This window comes from Magallana gigas, chromosome 5 (genome assembly GCF_963853765.1).
Source record: "Magallana gigas chromosome 5, xbMagGiga1.1, whole genome shotgun sequence".
NCBI lineage: Eukaryota > Metazoa > Mollusca > Bivalvia > Ostreida > Ostreidae > Magallana > Magallana gigas.
The window spans coordinates 52,211,163-52,230,138 of NC_088857.1; the positions used below are offsets into that span (position 1 = coordinate 52,211,163).

Below are 18,976 nucleotides of genomic sequence, written 5' to 3' on the forward strand. Positions count from 1 at the left end.
AAGATTTACTCTATATATTCCTATGTAAAACGTCGACCCTCCCCCCCATTGTGGCCCCACCCTACCCCCCAGGTTCATGAATTTCACAACTTTGAATTTACACTACCTGAGGATGCTTCCACACAAGTTTCAGCTTTCCTGGCTTTATGGTTCTTGATAAGAAGATTTTTGAAAATTTCTAATTATCTCCCCTTGAAAACAGGTGTGGCCCTTCATTTTCATAACTTTGAATCCCCTTTGTCTAAGGATGATTTGTGCCAAGTTTGGTTGAAATTGGCCCAGTAGTTCTTGAGAAGATGTTGAAAATGTGAAGTTTACGGACAGACGGACGACAGACAAAATGTGATCAGAATAGCTCACTTGAGCTTTCAGCCCAGGTGAGCTAATGACAGATGTCCTACGGACCCAGTTTAACGATAGAATTCGTCCCAAATACTAGCTTTGTAGCAAATAAAAAAACTAAATCGCGGTGTATCCTGCCTAAATTTTCATATGACTGGTCTCAAATACTTACAATGTTTCTCTTTTATTATCCCATGTTACCACATTAACTGTTTTTGCAACGAAATCTCTGCAACTTTTAAGATCACGTTTGAAAATTCGCTGTTTATGGTCGCCATGTTAACGGTAAAATCCGAGACATTCCAAGTGCGAATTCTCACAAAATGGCAGGGAAATTTAGACGCGTATTTCAACAAAATGCCTTGTTACGACTCTTAAATGGATAATTTGTGTACTAAAAAAAGAATCATACCAAACCCCATAGTTGTGGATAAGGGTGGGGCATCTATATTGTACCAATACATGTTACATGATATGATTTCATTCAAATTTTGATTTTCATTACTTAGAATAGGACAGGTGTGCTGAGGTTACCATATAAAAAATAGTAATATCTCCTTCTAAACATTTTAACAATGACTAATGTTTCAATATCTTAGGTCATTCAAACATAAATATCAGTATTTGTATTTTGTAAATAAGGAACTCCCCTTAAAATGTGGGAAGAAACTGATTTTCTGGCTATAATGCATAAAAACATTTTCTGGTAAACTGAAATTCATCAGTTTTTAAGGATGAAAACCATGAAAAGCTCCTAGATTCAATCATGATGATATTATTTATACTTGACTCATAATGACCTTCTCAACTAAATGCATGAAACCTCTTTTCTACACAAAATATGCATCTGTGTGATCTTGTAAATGGTATTAAAGCATGTTTTTGCCTTAAACTATTACAAATGGGTAATTCAGTGTAAAATAAACTAAAACATAGCACATATTTGCCCAAATCCCTTAATTCCTTGAATCAGGACTATGTAGGAAATGAAATTAAAACTCACATAAGGTGAGCAGAAATCAAAGAAATTAAAGTTTTTGTCAAAATAATCCTTCGATAGACTGTTCATGTTCTTCTTCGCAATGTTTCGCACTTGTCGCTTAATTCTGAGACTTGCACGTAAACTCAAAATTGTTCATTCGATGAAAAACTAGTCGCTGCGTGCTCTTACGACAAAGTCTGAGGGCATCAAATATGACTGCGACAACCGATCTGCACACTTTTACAGCATCTAGAACACAGACACCAATATTCTAAGCTCCAGTGACTTCATATCATCCATTTTTAAAGGTTTTTATTATTATATATTAAAAATTACATGTTTTCCCATCAAAAATCATCATTTTTCATATTTTTTTCATTACAAAATTTTAAAAGCATTTTTCTATCTTCAGACTACAGAAACTAATTTCTGTTAACAAGATTTGACATAAAATACTGAAAACTTGCACCTGCATGCATTTTTTCAATTTGACACAAAGCCCTTCAAGGTATCACACCGGTAATTGTTTTCACTATATAACACTATAGAGGGGAAAAAATTCTTAAAAATCAGTTTGTATTTTTCATGTCAAAATATTCGGAGGAAATGTTATTTGTTACCTATCTCATCAGCTAACACCATAAAAAGGGCAAGCGATACTGCATTTTCTCAAAATATCTAGCTCCAAACAGGTCTACCCTCAAAACCACATGTTTTCCATTTGTATGTAAACAGACTGCACACTCCCCAGGAAGCTGCTGCATTAGCCCTGAAAGAAGTAGTCCCTGTGAAAAAAAATCATCACCTAACAAAATACATGAAATATCCTACTCAGTGGTACATAAAATTTTAAAACTGAGTAAAGGAAAATGTAAAAATGCAGTCAAGGAAAAAAATAATTCTGAAGTATATATGGAACTACAATTGACTAAGTTCATTTTGATTGGCCGATTACCGGTGTGATACCTTGAAAACCCTTCCAAACTCCATTTGCAGGGGGTATAAAAGAAAATTAAAACAGCATGGAAAATGACAATTGTTCAAGGTAGATGTGTTTGCTGCAATTTGACATTTGTATAAAATCCTTCAAGAGTCAAGATTTTTTGCACAAATTAAACAACAAAACACTAGACTCAAAAAGTTACACAATGTCAATTTCTAAAACACAAATCACCCTTTCAAGATTGGAACATGAAAACAATAAGTTCCAATATTTCCTTAGGCTAATTATACACTTTAGTAAAAGGATCACAACAGTTAAAATTTAGTATCATATGCTATTGGTACAATCCACTGAGAAAACCACAACATTTACATCTCTTAATACACTAATCAAATAAGTCCCATGATGAGAGGATCAAAACAGGTAACCATAATGTCATATGCTAATTATACAGTCTACAGAGAAGATCTTAATAGCTACACATAAATACCCTCAGCTATTTGTACACTCTCAGTCTATTAAAAGGATCACAACAGTTACATAGTTTTTGGTACTACATTACACATGTAAAGAGCAAATGGTTTAAGTTCAAAAGTTCACATTCGTACTACACACTACTGATACAGTCCCATGAGAATATCACAACAGTTACAACACATTAATAACCTAGTCAACTGATAGTCCTCTGATGAAAGGATCACAACATTTACAACATATGAGTACCAATAGCTGGGGATACAGTCCCTTGAGATAATCACAACAAGTTTACATTAGTACCATATAAGGCTATTGATACAGTCTACCGAGAGGAACAGAGTTTTCTTTAAATAAAACCCCTGTTTATTTTAAAGATATCTATACTTACCTGCTTGTGTTGGTGGTGATATCACTGGGTAGTGAAAAGTGTCTAATTACATGGATTGACCAATAGACCTACTGCTGCTGCTGGCTAGCCCTACATGTCGGTGAAGGAGAAGTCACTGGGTTTTAGATTGCTGTTGACTATCAGCCAATTGCCTATAAAAATTTAAATTGGCCAAATAAAATATAATAAAGAACCAAAAAAAGCCTATATTTAGGATAAGACATAATAACAAATCAAATTCATTGAGTAATGGCCATTTATGCTATGACTGTTTACATCCAATGCATTATCTTTGTTACCTTCTGCATCTCTAGATTTCGCCAGTCAATGAAATTTCACATTTATTCTTAATCTTCTGAGCGCTTATTTACACAGCATACTAATACTACAAGATATTACGAAGGATAACTTAGAATAATACCAGTAGTGAAGTAATGGATAAAGAGTCCAAGACTGTCACACGTAAGGACATATGAAAATTTCAAAGGGCATGGCTCAGTCTATACCCTTGACTACGCAATAACAGGAACACCAATTCTATGACATGTGATTGATGCCTGCGGTCTAACCAACGCAATACTATTTCATACCATTGGTAACAAAAACTTTAAGACAAGTTCCATAAAAGATCACATCAAATCATTAGACCATTTAAGAAAATATTTTGAAAAATCACAAGACAAACAACAGTTTGTAAAAGACAGTGCAGTTACAATTGCATTAAAGGCAATGTATTGAATGGCTAAAGATGGTATAGCTTTGACAAAATTCAGATCTCTTCTAAACTTTCTGAAAAGTATCAGAGTTAAAGATCTAGAAATGCTGTAAGTTGATTTGGAGAAATCTGCATCTACATTATATGAGGATGTTTCCACACAAGACAAATCACTTTTTAAAAAGATTTTAAAAGATTTCCTATATAATATATTCCCATGTACAACTTGATCCCTCCATTAAGGCCCCACCCTACCCCCGGGGACCAATACTTGAACAAATTTGAATCTACACTACCTGAGAATGCCTCCACACAAGTTTAAGCTTTTCTGGCCAAATAGTTTCTGAGTAGATTTTTTAAAGATTTCCTCTATACATTATATGTGATTATGTGTGGGGACCATGATTTGAAGAAACTTGAATCTACTCTTCCTGAGGATGCTTCAAAACAAGTTACAGCTTTTCTGGCCAAATAGTTTTGGGTAAGATTATTTTTGAAATATACCATAAAATTTTCAATAATTCTTAAATATCTCTCCTTTAAAGAGAGTGTGGCCCTTCATTTGAAGAAACTTGAATCTCCTTCACCCAGTGGTCATGTGTGGCAAATTTGGTTGAAATCTGCCCAGTGATTCTGGAGGAGAAGATGAAAATGTGAAAAGTTTACAATGACAATGCCAACGCCAAATACATCGACAGACAACAGACAAATTTTTATCAGAAACATTCACTTGAGCTTTCAGCTCAGGTGACAATGGAAATTTTTTTATCAGAAAAGCTCATTTGAGCTTTAAACTCAGGTGAGCTAAATACTGCTAAACTATGGAACCATGCATTTAAAGAGCACTCACAGAAATTACCAGAATGTGACGGTTCACTGGACTGGAACCAGCATGAGGAGAAAAAGTGAGGCCTGGCAAGGATCCTTTCCATTCGATGTAAGAAGTGCCACTACACCAGTCACCGTGAAAAACTGTATGAGGAAGTTAACCAGGAAGGGGATGAAGAGCCGAACAGCTTAAAGCTGCTTGGTCCGATTTTTTTGTAATTACAGTATCAAAATGTTTTCCATACAAATCATTTATCTTAGAAAGTTATGGACTTTCTCCTATTTACACCAGCAGAATCGGTCTCCTTTCAAAGTTAAAATATTCAAAGTAAATAAAAATAATTTCTCTTTGGGCAAACGAAAAAAAAACCAAAATGCATCACGGGAATGTTTAGAGTAGGAAACCGCTTGGTTTCGTCCCCCGAATTATTGGGTTATTCAACCCGCATGCTATGCATCAATTGTAAAGAAAGCAGACTTTAGAAATATTAGCGAACAAAACGTACACATGTTTATTTGTAATTTGTCTGATCATTTCGACCTTTATTTAAAGCAAAGTCAAAGTTGTAATACAACCATACCGGTCTCGTCGTCAGGGGTGAAATTTAACATGAGGCGAAATAACGCGGTACCTTTTAAGGTCGTTTGTTTTGTTAGCAAATTTTGTACGTATTTATCTTCATTGAAATTTGGCATAATTGATGGGTAAAACTACTGCAATGTCTATTATTATACATATACTAAGCATAGCCATCGTTTAAAAGCGTGCATAAAATTTGATATAAAATCGGACCAAGCAGCTTTAATGTGGCTATGGCTGTCGGCCACTTGGGTACCAGTACCCATATTTACTAAAGTTCGTAGATGTAGACATAGACGTAAACTTAGATGTAGCGTACGTTTACATCTAAAACCGTATTCACAAAATGACGTTGACGTAAAATTACATCATAATCGGACGTAAATCTACATCTGCTCTATAAGTAAGCGTATTTTAATCAAACATGGCGGCAATTTTGTTTACACTTGCGAGATAGAGGAGTCTAAGACATCAGAGAGTTTTCCGGGACCGGACTAACCCCTTAGATGTCTTCAGTGACAGAGAACTGATTTGCCGTTATCGATTCCTGAGGTGAACTATCATTGATTTCATTCAGCAGGTGGACAGAAGACTTGCATGATCTACTAACAGGTATCATCACCCTCTGCCTGTTTCATCTATGGTAAGTAATTTCGCTGATATTGAACCCGATGTATTTCTTTAAACTAGTTGCAGTATAATTTTCACACAAGCATTTCACTCCCCCCCCCCCATATATATATACCTGTTATATGTAATTACATATCATATAATATGTAATTACATATAACAGGATAACAGTTGAAATTGACACCCCTCAAAAACCATTGTCAACCTCTGCTTCGCGTCGGTTGACAATGGTTTTCTTGGGGTGTCAATTTCAACTGTTACCCTCCCAAACAGGCTCTATTTATATAAATGAATGTATTATTATAGACGACAAGGTTCAGTATAAAGGGGTACACAGTAGTTCCACATACGTGAACTTATTAACAGTTCACAGTTTTACTTCCTAACTTTTAGCGATATGAATACTTCTATCTGGACAATGTTGTGTAATTACATATAACAGGTATATTCAGTCCAACCTGAGCATATGTGACTGCATACAAATGACCATGAAATTCCACCTACACGTATAATTCATTCATTTATAAACACACAGAAAATTAATTTATAATAAGATGTTTGTTATTTGGACAATGCAAAATTCAGGACATTTGATAATTGTTATTCCTTTGTGTCCTCATTAAAATTACAAGGGGTATAGAAATTTACAGTACAAGAGGCCCATGGGCCACATTGCTCACCTGAGCAACACTAGGCAGGATAAAATTGGCTTCGTTGAGTCATAATACAAAATATCTGGACAATGTGGTATAATACATGCAGATTCTATACAAAAAATCTGTTTCCCCCTGGATATTCTTATATTTACCGGCATAATCAAGTCCCTCTTCTAACACGATTTTATAGTCATGTCACATTCAGCATACATGTACATCAAACTCTGAACCTTTGATTTGATTTATTTGAACATATTTTATTGTGTAAATTATATCTGAACCTTTGTGAGGCCCAATAATCATCCAGGGGCCAAAGTTTAAACAATATTAAAGAATCAGCAATATATAAAAATGCTATATAAATAAGTAAAAGCATAAATAACATTTCAGTTTTTGTGAATAATTAAATTGTTTTCCTTTGTACAACTGAATCCCCATTGTGGCCCCACACTACTCCTAGAGATTGTGATTTGAACAAATTTGAATGTACACTATCTGAAATCCCTTTCACAAAAGTTACAGCTTTTCTAGGCAAATGTTTTTTAAAAAAAAGATTTAAAGATATTTTTCTATATATTCCTATGAAAAAATTTGTCTCCCCCCCCCCCCCCCCAAAAACCCCATCTTACCCCATGGTAATCATTAATTGTCCAAACAACTGTTCTATTGCAGACATTCTGCCGCCTCCACAACAGGGCCATCGAAGACCGCATTCCAGCACCAGCAGCAGGACAAGTACCCATCTTCTCTGATAATGACACTTTCAATGCTGAAACTATTGTCAATGCAAACGCAGTTAACGTCAGAAACATCGTTGTTAGAAGGTTTTAATTATTTAGTGGAATTGTCTGTTTATTTGATATATTTGCCTGCCCAATAGTTAGTTATTTTTGATAAGTAATGTGCAACACCCTGTTAAAAGTAGACTGATATTTTAAATATTCAAATAAGTGATAATTTTTTTTCTGCCTACAGGTCATTTATCTTTGAATTGTACAAAAGTTAGTATGTTAAATGTGTTCTAAGATTGATGTTTTCCAATGTTATCTAAAAAATCATGTTCTACATTGTCAACTCAATAATGGTAAACAATTTGGTTATTGTTTTAGATTTGTTTTATTTGATATTTTTAAAGAGATATCATTTAAAGCTGCCATCTTACTTTAGAATTGTAATATTTCATTTTTGAATTCTCCATCTAACTGGAACACATACAAAGAAACATTTTTTGTTAATCCACAGTGTCATTTTCAATTTTTTTTTTTGTACGATAAATCTAAAAATTAATACCGTTCAACACATTAAGATAATGCCAGAGTATGACTTACTGTACTTTTTAATTTACATTTTATATGCATGTATTATTGTTAAGGTTGTCTTCAGATGGTACTCTTAAAATACATTTATGAAATACATTGAGTCCCTTGAAACTTAGCATGTGTTTCTTTGTTATTTGATAAATTTAAAAATAATTAAGGTCTTCCGTTTCCAACGGAAGACCTTGTACTGATTCTGATGGTTCTTCTTCATTATAATTTTTCTTCTTCTAGACGTTTTTAAATCCTCAATAACTTTTTTGTTTGTCATCTGATTTCATTCAAATTTTCACGGTATATTGTAAATTGAATTAGGTTTCTAAAGCACAAAAAAAATTGAAATAGCAACTTCCGGTTTTGAGTTATTCCCCTTTTTCTAAAATTTTAGGGGCGTTAGTTTCCAGACAAAGGCTCCGAAATGGTCCGTTGCAAATAATTTATAGTTAAAAATCTTTATTATTGACACTTTGAATATTGTCCTCTGATTTTTGGATTTTAGTTTCTTCCAATTATTCCACTCGAATTAATCAATCGAAATCTATGTTTTAAAAATAGCGAAATTTTTCACATGTTTTAGCTTTGTAACTTTTTAATTTGAAATATTTCCTAAATACATATAGAACAAAAGTTGTGCATAATGTTAAGGGCTTTCATTTGACACCAATAACAAAGGGCTGGCCCCTTAAATTAAGGGCCAGTAGCCCTCAAAAGATTTTGCTTAATAACACAAAAACGGTTAGGATTTCGATATTGCTGTTGCTGGAAAAGTTGTTTGTTGGGATCTTATAAAGGTCGTTACAATGTTATTTTGTAAGTGATTTGTGTAGTTTGAGTGTAAAAAGCTTTACATGTTAACATGTACCTGCTTTCATTTGGCAAGTTAACGAAAGTCTTTGCGCGTAAAACTGGCAAAAAGTTACCACAGAAAGTATGATGGTTTATACAGGAGGCTTTAATTCATGAGAAAAAAATTAGAACACAAGCTTTTTTTTTTTTAGAAGTTAAAGTCATTGTTGTTTAGTTCTTATAGTGCACAATCCTTAAAGACGAGAATCGAAAAACAAAACATTCTTTTTCTTTTCTAGTAAAACACAAAATACTTATTGAAAAAAAATTCTGTGCATTACATTTTACATGTAGTTATCATACTGCATGCATTTATAATCCACCTTGAATCAGAGATGTGTATTATTACGTAAGCTATCCCTCGCCCACGGCCGAGAAAATTGGTCACCATGGTCGCGGCTGGACTACCTAGCGGTCAGCGGTTATCTAATACACGAGAGTTGCGTCTCTCATATATGAGTTAATCTAGCTGCGAACTGAAGAATTATTTCAGTTTTGATTACACATAAAGGTTTATTCTTCAATTGGATTAAACGATAGGGTGTCAATTAAGAAATCGTTCTGTTAATTAATAAAAGCAATGCCATTCTCAATATAATGCAATATCAGACATACATGTATATATCAATTGTGGGTTTTAAGTAAAAAAAGAATTTCTATTTGATAGAATTTAGTCATTAAATTGCAAACTTTTCAAATCTTCCTAGGTTCTGAGCTGTGCGTGTGTATGCGTTAAACCTTTATGTAATCTATCCTTCGCCCGCGGCCGAGGAAATCATCCACGACTGCACTACCTAGCGGTAAACGGTTATCTAATACACAAGATTCGCACCCGCACACTTACCTGAATATGAACGTGTTTGAGGTTATATAGCCGTTAATACACTGTACAGTACACTGTTTTAATTTTATGTTATAAAAGTTTGTTCATTTTGTATTTAGTTAAATTAAACATTGGAGAGTAAATTAAAAAGTCGTTCTGAAAATTAATAAAAGCGATATTACTCCAAATCGGAAATACTCGTGAGACATATTTGAATGGTTGGTTTGTAAGTCTTAAATGTTTTAAAAACTGTACAACAACACAAATATTAAAACCTTTAAATAATGATCATCCCTCGCACATGGCCGAGGAGATCCCGCGCAAGTGACCTCTACATGTACCTTATCACGCGTGCATGTTTGGTATTTTGTACGAACGCAACTATTTTTATTATGTTTTAAACTATTATATTGGTTTCAGATGAACCGATAAATTTATTTTACTCGTACAGTTGATTTAGCATTGATTTATACGACAGCGTACAAGGTAATTTAAAAAATCAAATCAAATTATGATCAAAGTGCCATGTTTGCGGTAGGTGCTGACACGATAAGAGAATGCCCTGAATTAAGGCATTCGGTGATTATTTTAAAGAATATTCACATGAGTTTTGAAACAAGTTTTGTTTAGATTCTATCGGTCACATATTAATAACTTCTGTAGTGTTTCTACATGGTCGTTAGTTTCATTGTGAAAACGAACTTATTTCTGTGTTGCCCTCCCACCGTCCCGCTGCCAAGTGCTCTCTAGATTTTTTTTTTAAATTCCAGATCTGTCGAAAATCATTTGATATTAGTGACTTCTTATGTGTAACATTTTCTCCTGAGCGTGTTTCTCTTTCCCATCCGTTTTTTTATTCGGTCAGTCTTTGTAAATTTCAACTTTCTTTATTGCGTAAATTCAATCGCCACGTGCTACCGAAAATCTTGTGTCACTTTGAACAGCGCAAACAGCTCAGAACATATATAGCCCCAGCTTATTTATGGCTGCAGATCATCAATTGTTATGTAATTAATCAACAGTTCGAAGGGTGCTTTCTTCAAAGTGGTCAATTTTCAAACAACAAGACTTTCATTTTCACATTAAAGGTGCGGGATCGTAATCTGAGAACGTGGCTATAATAAATTAACATGTCGAACACGCTAAACTTCTATTATATATAGTTATGAACAGAATAATATATATTATAATTAAAAGTTTTAAGTCAAATGTAATGTTTTCTTGGGATAAGATGTTATGAAATACTACTACATTATGCTATGCAGGTGGTCGCCATAGAAATCATCCAAGTATTGCAAGTTAGGACAGATTAGTTTACTTGACTTACAGACTATAATATAGCGACATATCTGCCTCCAAAAAAAATATGCGCTTCTCAAAGTTACACTTCAGTGAGATGGACATGTGTTCTTGTGGATTTTTTTATTACTAATTATATGAAAATTGATTTTAAAAAAAAGTTTTATTGAAGTTGTGTGGTATGAGGATGTCATGCAACTTAATTTACTTTAATACAAGGTTAGCTACAGCCAGTGGAATACTAATTTTAGGTCAACAATCACTGGCGGATTTAAGGGGGGGGGGGGGGGGGCGTGGAGGGCGCACGCCCCCCCCCCCCCCCCCTAAAATTTTCAAAGTATGCATGACTGTAGATGATTTGATAAATAGAAAAGTTAGCATTTTGTGTTTCACTTTATTTATAATTATGCCTGACTCAATATTACACCTCATTGATTCATTAGCTGTGCTATGCTGACTGTAATTCTGCTGCTCTATAAACATCTATAAACATCTAATCCTAATGCATGTTGACAGGTTCTGATAACAAACCAATTAAACTGTGTTTAAAACAAGCAGTGTTGGTCATTTCATTATGGTGGCTGCAACAAATTCCCCAGGGCCCTGAACTTGGGGCTTCGACCAAGAATCGACTGGAAATCCCAGCAGTTTTGTTTCAAGTGTAGACTGCGCTGTCATTTCCATATTGCGATGCAAGCAGAAATTTCTGAATAACTGTATATTTTTTGAATTTTTTTCTAGGTAAATAGACTATTTTAATATAAGAATATTGAAGATTTGATGCATCAGATATTTCTAACAGCTAAAAGGGGGTCGGATACCGTAACGTCATTACAATGTTGTAACTTTGATAACCTAGTTAATTTTGGGAGTTCATAAATGCCCAATTTTTTTTGTTTTTAATCCAATACATGTATTAGATATAAGTAACAATATGTGTCAAATTGTTATATATATATATGTAATAGGCTTTTGTGTAAAGTGTACATAACTGAAAAAATACCACTATTTTGAGCCTGGTTTTACCTTCAAAAACACGAAAACCCAGGAGCTTCCGGGGGCTTCGCCCCCTGGGCCCCCACCAGGGCTTTGCCTGGGACCCACGGGGGGCCTCAAGGCGGGCCCCAGAACCCCTGCCTCAATAATTTTATCAACGCCCCCCCCTAACTACAAATCCTGTATCCGCCCCTGACAATGATTACCCAATCTATTAAAATACAAGATAAATAGAGAAGGCAAATATTGCTTGTGACATGTACGTAGTTTTTTTTTTTATATATCTTTATGATAAAGCAGAGAAAAGCAAAAACAAAAAAATAAAAACAAAAAAAAACCCAAAAAACCAAACATGGAACTTGCATCAAATTTACTTCATGTACATGTTACCAAAAAATCCGACCGAATATGCGCCTTTGTCACATTTAATTAAAATAATGTTATTAAATTTTACGTTACATAGCGGTGTCTGTATATCAGGAGTAAAATTTAGATGCTCACTTATGCATAAATTCTCCCGATGATCTTAGATAGCTGATTATTATTTTAAATGTTCAAGTCTACTCGTATTATCAAATACATGTAATATCAGCCCTGAATAAATTTTCATAGATGCCATCAATTTTGGCTATTTACCAAATTTTGACAGCACGAAACAAATTCAAACTTGCACATAGTCTTCAAAAAATTTGAAAGATTTATTTACAGAAGTTACGTGTTTTTTATGCACGTTTTTACTTACATTTCCTTACATGAATCATAAGTACATGTAATATATAACAATCCATGCTACCCTGAAAAATTTAACTCGCCATTAAACTTCTCATTGTTTAAACCCCTGTCACACTGGAGCTGCGTCCTCACAGCGATCCCGCTGCATAATTGAATAATGTAAAACGCCATGGTAAACGAACTAGAGTCTTCTACAGCGCCGTAACAACTCAACGGCATCTTCGTTCGCCGCGGTGGGATATCCTAGCCTAGAACATTTTAGAACGCCATGCGACGGCGCGTACTTTGAACATGCACAAAGTACGCGCCGTGGCTCTGCGTTCCGATAAACACGCCTTAGAAGTGGAGTAAGGTCGCCATGACAGCGCCGTAAAGTCTCCAACAGTGCATGTGCACGCAGTCAGCGCGCAGAGCACGCTGTGGATGCGCGGTAAAAATTCCTAGCACGTCATGAGCGCTCGGCGGATACCCAGCGAGAGGGCAGTCAATCGCCAAGTAGAAACGTGGAAACGTAGTTGGGAGTACTGAATTTTCCTTGCGATCCTACGGCGATTCCATTAATTTTACAACGCCGTGAACACGCACTGGGAACGCAACTTTGTGTGACAGGGCCTTAAAGAGTTTTCAAAACAATTACACAAACTGTTCGACAAATAGTTTTCCTAAAACATTTTCTTCCTGTCTTTATACAGGCTTTCAATCACAGCACGTTTTTATAACAAAAGCAGAAGTGAAATTTTAGTCATTAGTCATTATAATCGTTTGACACCAAATCACATAAATGTTCATCTCGCAGCAACAACGGAAGACCTACTAGTGGCTTTGCCACGAGCTCTGCTCTAGTTAAGTCTATTTTCCAAGACAATTCATTCATGTACTTAATGTTTTCACATTCTTTAAAACATACACAAAAATATTCTAATCCATATAGTGGATAATTATAAAAAAATTTAAAATAACCAGCAAATTAAAAATGCTGCTTCCATACAAGTAATTGTAATTGTAATAATGGTTAGAACAGGCAGATCAAGATATCTGTGAGCTAATGTTCACTAGTAATACCCAGCTCTGATGTGAATATGCAAAATGAGCAAAGTTGATAGAAAGCTGATTGGTACAAAAATAAATCTTAACTTCTGTCATGCCTAAACAAATAGTGTGTTAAAATTTCAAGCATCTGTAATGAATAGTTGCTGAAAAACTGTGATAGAAATTACCGTTACTGACAGATGAACAAACGGACAGTCATGAGACACACAGACACACAAGGGTAAAACAGTATAACCCCTTCTCCTTTGGAACGGAGGTATAAAAACATTGGTCTCACATAGGGTGGAAGTTTCACGCAATTATAAACGAAATTACTAATTAAACTCAGACAAAAGATTACAAACAGATTGAACATTTGAAGAAGAAAACAAAGCATAAAAGTTCTTCAAAATCTCGAGCCTCTCTTTTTCAATTTCCGGTCTCTGCTTTTTGATTGAAAGCTTCTCCTCCTCAATTTCAATGAGGCGCTGAGATCCGTAGCTGTACTCATTAAATGTTTGAGCTTTCCATTTTTCTTATAAACGGAAAATAAATCTTATCTCGATATAGAGTAATGCCAGAACATTTTGTTTAATCTTTTTAAAATCTTAATATTATAAACGAGAACTTTTTTATTTTTAATTAGGAAAAAGCTTTTTCTTTTCACATATGTAAGGCAAAAAAGAATTGTGTTTCTGTTTTGTGCTTTTCTTGTTTTCATACCTTTAGAAATGAACGGTTCTGACAAAGAAGATTCTTCTGAGAAGTTAAAGGAAATTTTAAAGAAAACTAGCAAGAGGTACCTTGAGCTTGCAAGCTTACAAATGATACACCCCGTTAAGAAAATATCATAATTCAAGTTATCTAAGAAATAAACAGCATTGAGAAAAGTTCATTGATGATTTTTTCACATTGCTGTATATTACTTTTATTAAAGCTGACATGAATTCATAAATACGCATTATTTCCCTTTTATCTCCGACTACTGCCATATTAGTTGTTGATTTCTATTGTTCTGCTCATCGCTAAACACCCCCTATATTTATAGAACCGATGGAAAAGAGTCGCTGTTACGTTGTTACTATCTTGGATTTACTATCATTTATTTGCTGGGTTGGATGTAGTGCCGCCGGGGTTTTCAAAAAGATGCAGATGTTGTGCACTCTGTATCAACGACACACACATGTTCTATGTGCATGTGAAGTAAAGCAGCACTATCTGTGCAAAATAATACAAACACTTTGGAAATTCTTTCAAAGAATAAATAGATTTTGTATTTTATTGATTCTTGTTTCCTTTATTCTTTATTACAAACATTTTAATGCAATGTGTAGTTTATGAATTTAGAAGTCCAGGCAACCTGAATGCCTCAATCAGAAAGCAATCGACCGTAACTTTCTCGACCAGTATATATACCCCAGTGGCAGTAGAGGAGCGATCGAAACTAATATGGCGACCAAATGCTTTTATGAATTCATGTCAGCTTTAACATTTGAGAATGGCAAATCCATCAGAATCATTAACATAATGATGATCTTACAATATCAACATTGCAACCATCATGTGTGTGCAATACATGCAATCATTGACATGACTGCACAGACCGGGAACTCAGGGAAAGACAGACGGACAAGGAGATTCCTATTTATCCCCCCCCCCAATCTTTGTTTACAAGGGGTATAATCATATCTGCAGTGTGTATAATTACCGGTATATCAATCTGATTAAAATCAGATCTGCGATCCTCTCCGACTAATTTGATGTTGCCACACAAGAGATCTTTGTGTAGCGACATTCAATTTGTTGGAGCGGATCACAGATCTGATTTTAATCAGATTGATAATTATATTTGCTTAAACTAACAGTTATAAGCATTTTGATAAATTTTGCACTTTTCTTGGGCAGAATGACCAATTTCAGTTTAATACCAGTAGTCCAAAATGTTGAATTGTTTAAAGTATACTAAACATAGGATATATACTAACCTTCAGATTGAGAGACAACTGGCACATCACTATTAGTGTCTAGATTTTCAAGTTCTTCAGCTGGAACAAAAACAAATGTTGTTCTTTATTTATTTATTTAGTCATACTTTTAACCAGAGGCCTCTGGGTTACATTAATGCTATTTTTTTTTATTTACAATGCAGAAAAAAGACAATAAACCCAACCTTTGCAGTTAATGAAAATAGCCATGCAAAGCTCTTTGATGGATAAAACCTTGAATAATCTAAGTCTTGACAGAAGTAATAAGTTGTTTTTCTCCTTCATTATTAATCACTTACTCCTATGGTATAATAATGCAACTCCATATCTTAGAAGACTGATCATGTAGAACAGACAGACAAAGAGATGGACAGAGTGCTTCCAAAAAGATCCCTCTTCTTATGTGGGGGTAAAACTACTGTAACCATTCATAGTGATAAACCAACATGATCAATGATAGCAAAGTATCATGGCAACTTATAATCTTACCCTCAGTGACAATAAATGGCTGTATCTCAAGGCAACTTGGTTTTTGGGACATCTGAAGGGAAGACCTGACTTCACTGGTGTCCACCCCATCCTCAATTCCAGATATGGCTGACTGAGGAATCAACTGCAATATCTAAAATTTTCATGGAGTTGAAAGTACATATTTCCTTACTATAGTCTGACAATTTACAATTCATTCCATAAAGAAAAAGGAGTTATAAATAAAGCATCCTGTCAGAAGCATTTGAAAAAAAATCATTTTCATTTCATCTTCATTTTTTTGTAAAGCAAATGATTCATAATTAATAACAATTTTATAAACAATATCATTTAGATTTAAATTGGATTGATGTTGGAGACAAAACAAGGGAGAAATAAAACAGCATGCAAACATAACAGTTATATTAGTTGATACTAGAACTTGGAGACCTACCTTAAAACACTACTTGAAAACATGTGCAGTAGTGATGGGATTTGAACCCATTATCTCCTAAGACAGTTATATACATTTAGGGTACATAAAAGGACAGACAAGGACTTACACAGAACAACATATGTTCACGAGAGATTGTCAGTGAAGCATCAATACTGGTTAGTTCATACTTACCCACAATGATCTGTCTTCTCGGACATTTACAAATTTCAAGCATTCATTCACTAAATGACAGAACCTTAGCATGTAGCTAAATATTAATTTTATATCATATTGTCAATTATACCCCCAAAACAATACCATTTGGGCTTTTGTAATTGCTAAATCAATGGACCAGTACACACAAATTGACACAATAACAGCTTGTCTTTGTATGTTACACCATGGATATCTTCAACTTGAAGTTTATCATTTCATTGTTACGGACCTACCTTAATATCCTTGTAAGGATCACTTGTAACAAATTAACATATGAATACAACAGTATGAAATACTTCTTGAAGGTTTGGATTGCCTTTTAACACTGTAAAGATTGAAATAGAATAATGGCATGTTCAACAAACTTTCTCCTCCCAAGGCTTCAACATGGGGAGCTGTGAAGGCCCTCCTCCAGTTTGCGTCAAGTTTTTCCTCCGTTGAGCTTCCTTCTTCTTGACGGCAGACTGCATGTCTTGCCACTTTTTTTTTACTTCCACTACCCCTCTTGTGCACTGCAGACTTACGGCGTTTACTCTACATATGTGCACAATTGCATATGAAAAGAGCACAAACACTCAGTGTACTTGTACAAGTATTTAGATTAGAAGGTGTTAAAGTATCATGGTAATAAGTATCAATTGAAATTTCTAAACTCGAAAAATTAACAATAATCAGAGAGTAATGATAGCCATCAATCTCTACCAGGTCCAGTACAATCTCCAGATTTAGCTATATAGCTTGAATAAGCTAAATAGCTTTATTAAGCTATTCAGAGTAGCTTCATTTAGCTATTTTGTCATATATTTTTCTTAAATGTGTAATTTTTTCAGTATGTATAAAAAATCGCACTTTAGTGCAGTGATAATTTTCAACTTTGAACTGTTCTGTAAACAATGCATGTAAAGATTACTCATAAGTTTGCGTCTCCTTAAGAGACTTTGCACTATAAGTTTTGGGGCAACTGATTCATGACCACACAGTTACTTCTAGAATGAAATATAAAGGAGGTCAGTTATGGTGAACAAGATAATTGATTGGTAATAATTTATCACAATGAGAAGAAATCATACTTATCCACGCTTCATTGCACACAAAGTGGTGAACAGTTACCCAAACAATGGAAATATAGTTTTTGCTTAAAAGTGTTTAAAAGCTGCAGAGTTAAATCTATCTTTAATTTGGGTCAAGTTTATAATGGTCAATGGCACAAATATGAGTAGCAAGTTAATTACGATTTTTCGTCCATTTCTTACAATAAATATTTTCTTTAAAAACTGCATATAAATAGCTTTATTAAGCTATTTTGAATAGCTTTATAAAGCTATATAGCTTTTTCAAGCTATATAGCTAAATCAAGAGATTGTGCTGGACCTGTCTACCTGCTTTTATTCTGACCAATACTTGTGAAGAGAAACATTTCTAACTGAAGACTGAAGAGCTACTTTCCCCAATTCACAACACAAATGCATGTAAATAGTCTACCAATTTTTAGCCACTTACAATAGGCTTGCAAATTATAAATATCTACAGCTGATCTAAACATATGAACTTCATGATTTCATAATTATAATGTAATATGTGTGTGACCACTGTCATTTTCTTTCTATGAAACCTATAATTATTCAGAAATACAATGTGTTCTGTATATGTGTTTATTGTCAGCTGATATTCTGAATTGTGATTACAATAACTGTTAAATTCAAGAATCCGCAATGCACAAATCCATAAAACACTCAATGATAAATAATTATTAATGAAAAATCCATAAATGATGGACTAACACATTACTACATAAACAGTAAAATGGTATTTTTGATCTAGATAGTGATTATCTTCATGATCTCCGATTATAAAATCGAACCTACTTCTCTGTCACCGACTCCCATGCCATTGTCTTCATGTTGTTAGTCAGACACGGTGAGAACTTTCCATACAAAACCTTGTAGCTAGTTCCCACCGCGTCCACTAATACCTCCACCTCCACATCGCTAAAATTTGCCTTTCTCTGCTTCTTCGCGTCCATCTTTCTTTAGTTTTAAACCGGCAGACGATAAACAAAAAAATTCGCGCACTTCTATGAAGTGAAACTAATTATTGCGCATGCGTACGAATAAATCGTACACCTAAGAATTCGTAACCTACGTCTACGTCTAAGAGTAGCTTAGTAAATTCCATTTTACGTATTCGTAACTTCAATCTTACGTCATTCGTAACTTCTACGTCTACGTTTACGTCTACGAACTTTAGTAAATATGGGTACAGCATTTTGACTGGAACTGTCGGATTGGA

At 34.4% G+C, this 18,976-nt stretch overlaps 1 protein-coding gene across 1 annotated transcript; it reads right to left on the minus strand.

Moving 5' to 3' along the window:
* Positions 1–6,991: 6,991 nt before the first annotated feature.
* LOC136275642 (nuclear apoptosis-inducing factor 1-like) lies at positions 6,992–18,947 on the minus strand. Its single transcript, XM_066085271.1, has 6 exons — positions 18,553–18,947; positions 17,053–17,221; positions 16,057–16,189; positions 15,568–15,627; positions 7,171–7,316; positions 6,992–6,997 (listed from the first exon to the last, which is right to left on the minus strand). Exons 1-6 carry the CDS (start codon positions 18,708–18,710, stop codon positions 6,992–6,994), a joined length of 672 nt encoding a protein of 223 aa, XP_065941343.1. The 5' UTR covers positions 18,711–18,947.
* Positions 18,948–18,976: the final 29 nt, after the last annotated feature.

Coding starts and splice junctions, on each gene's coding strand:
- LOC136275642 (XM_066085271.1), bottom strand. CDS start 18,710: ATGGACGCGAAGAAGCAGAGAAAGGCAAATTTTAGCGATGTGGAGGTG. Junction 17,222..18,552: donor TGGGAGTCGGTGACAGAGAA/GTAGGTTCGATT, acceptor GCACATATGTAG/AGTAAACGCCGTAAGTCTGC. Junction 16,190..17,052: donor TGAAGCCTTGGGAGGAGAAA/GTTTGTTGAACA, acceptor TGAAAATTTTAG/ATATTGCAGTTGATTCCTCA.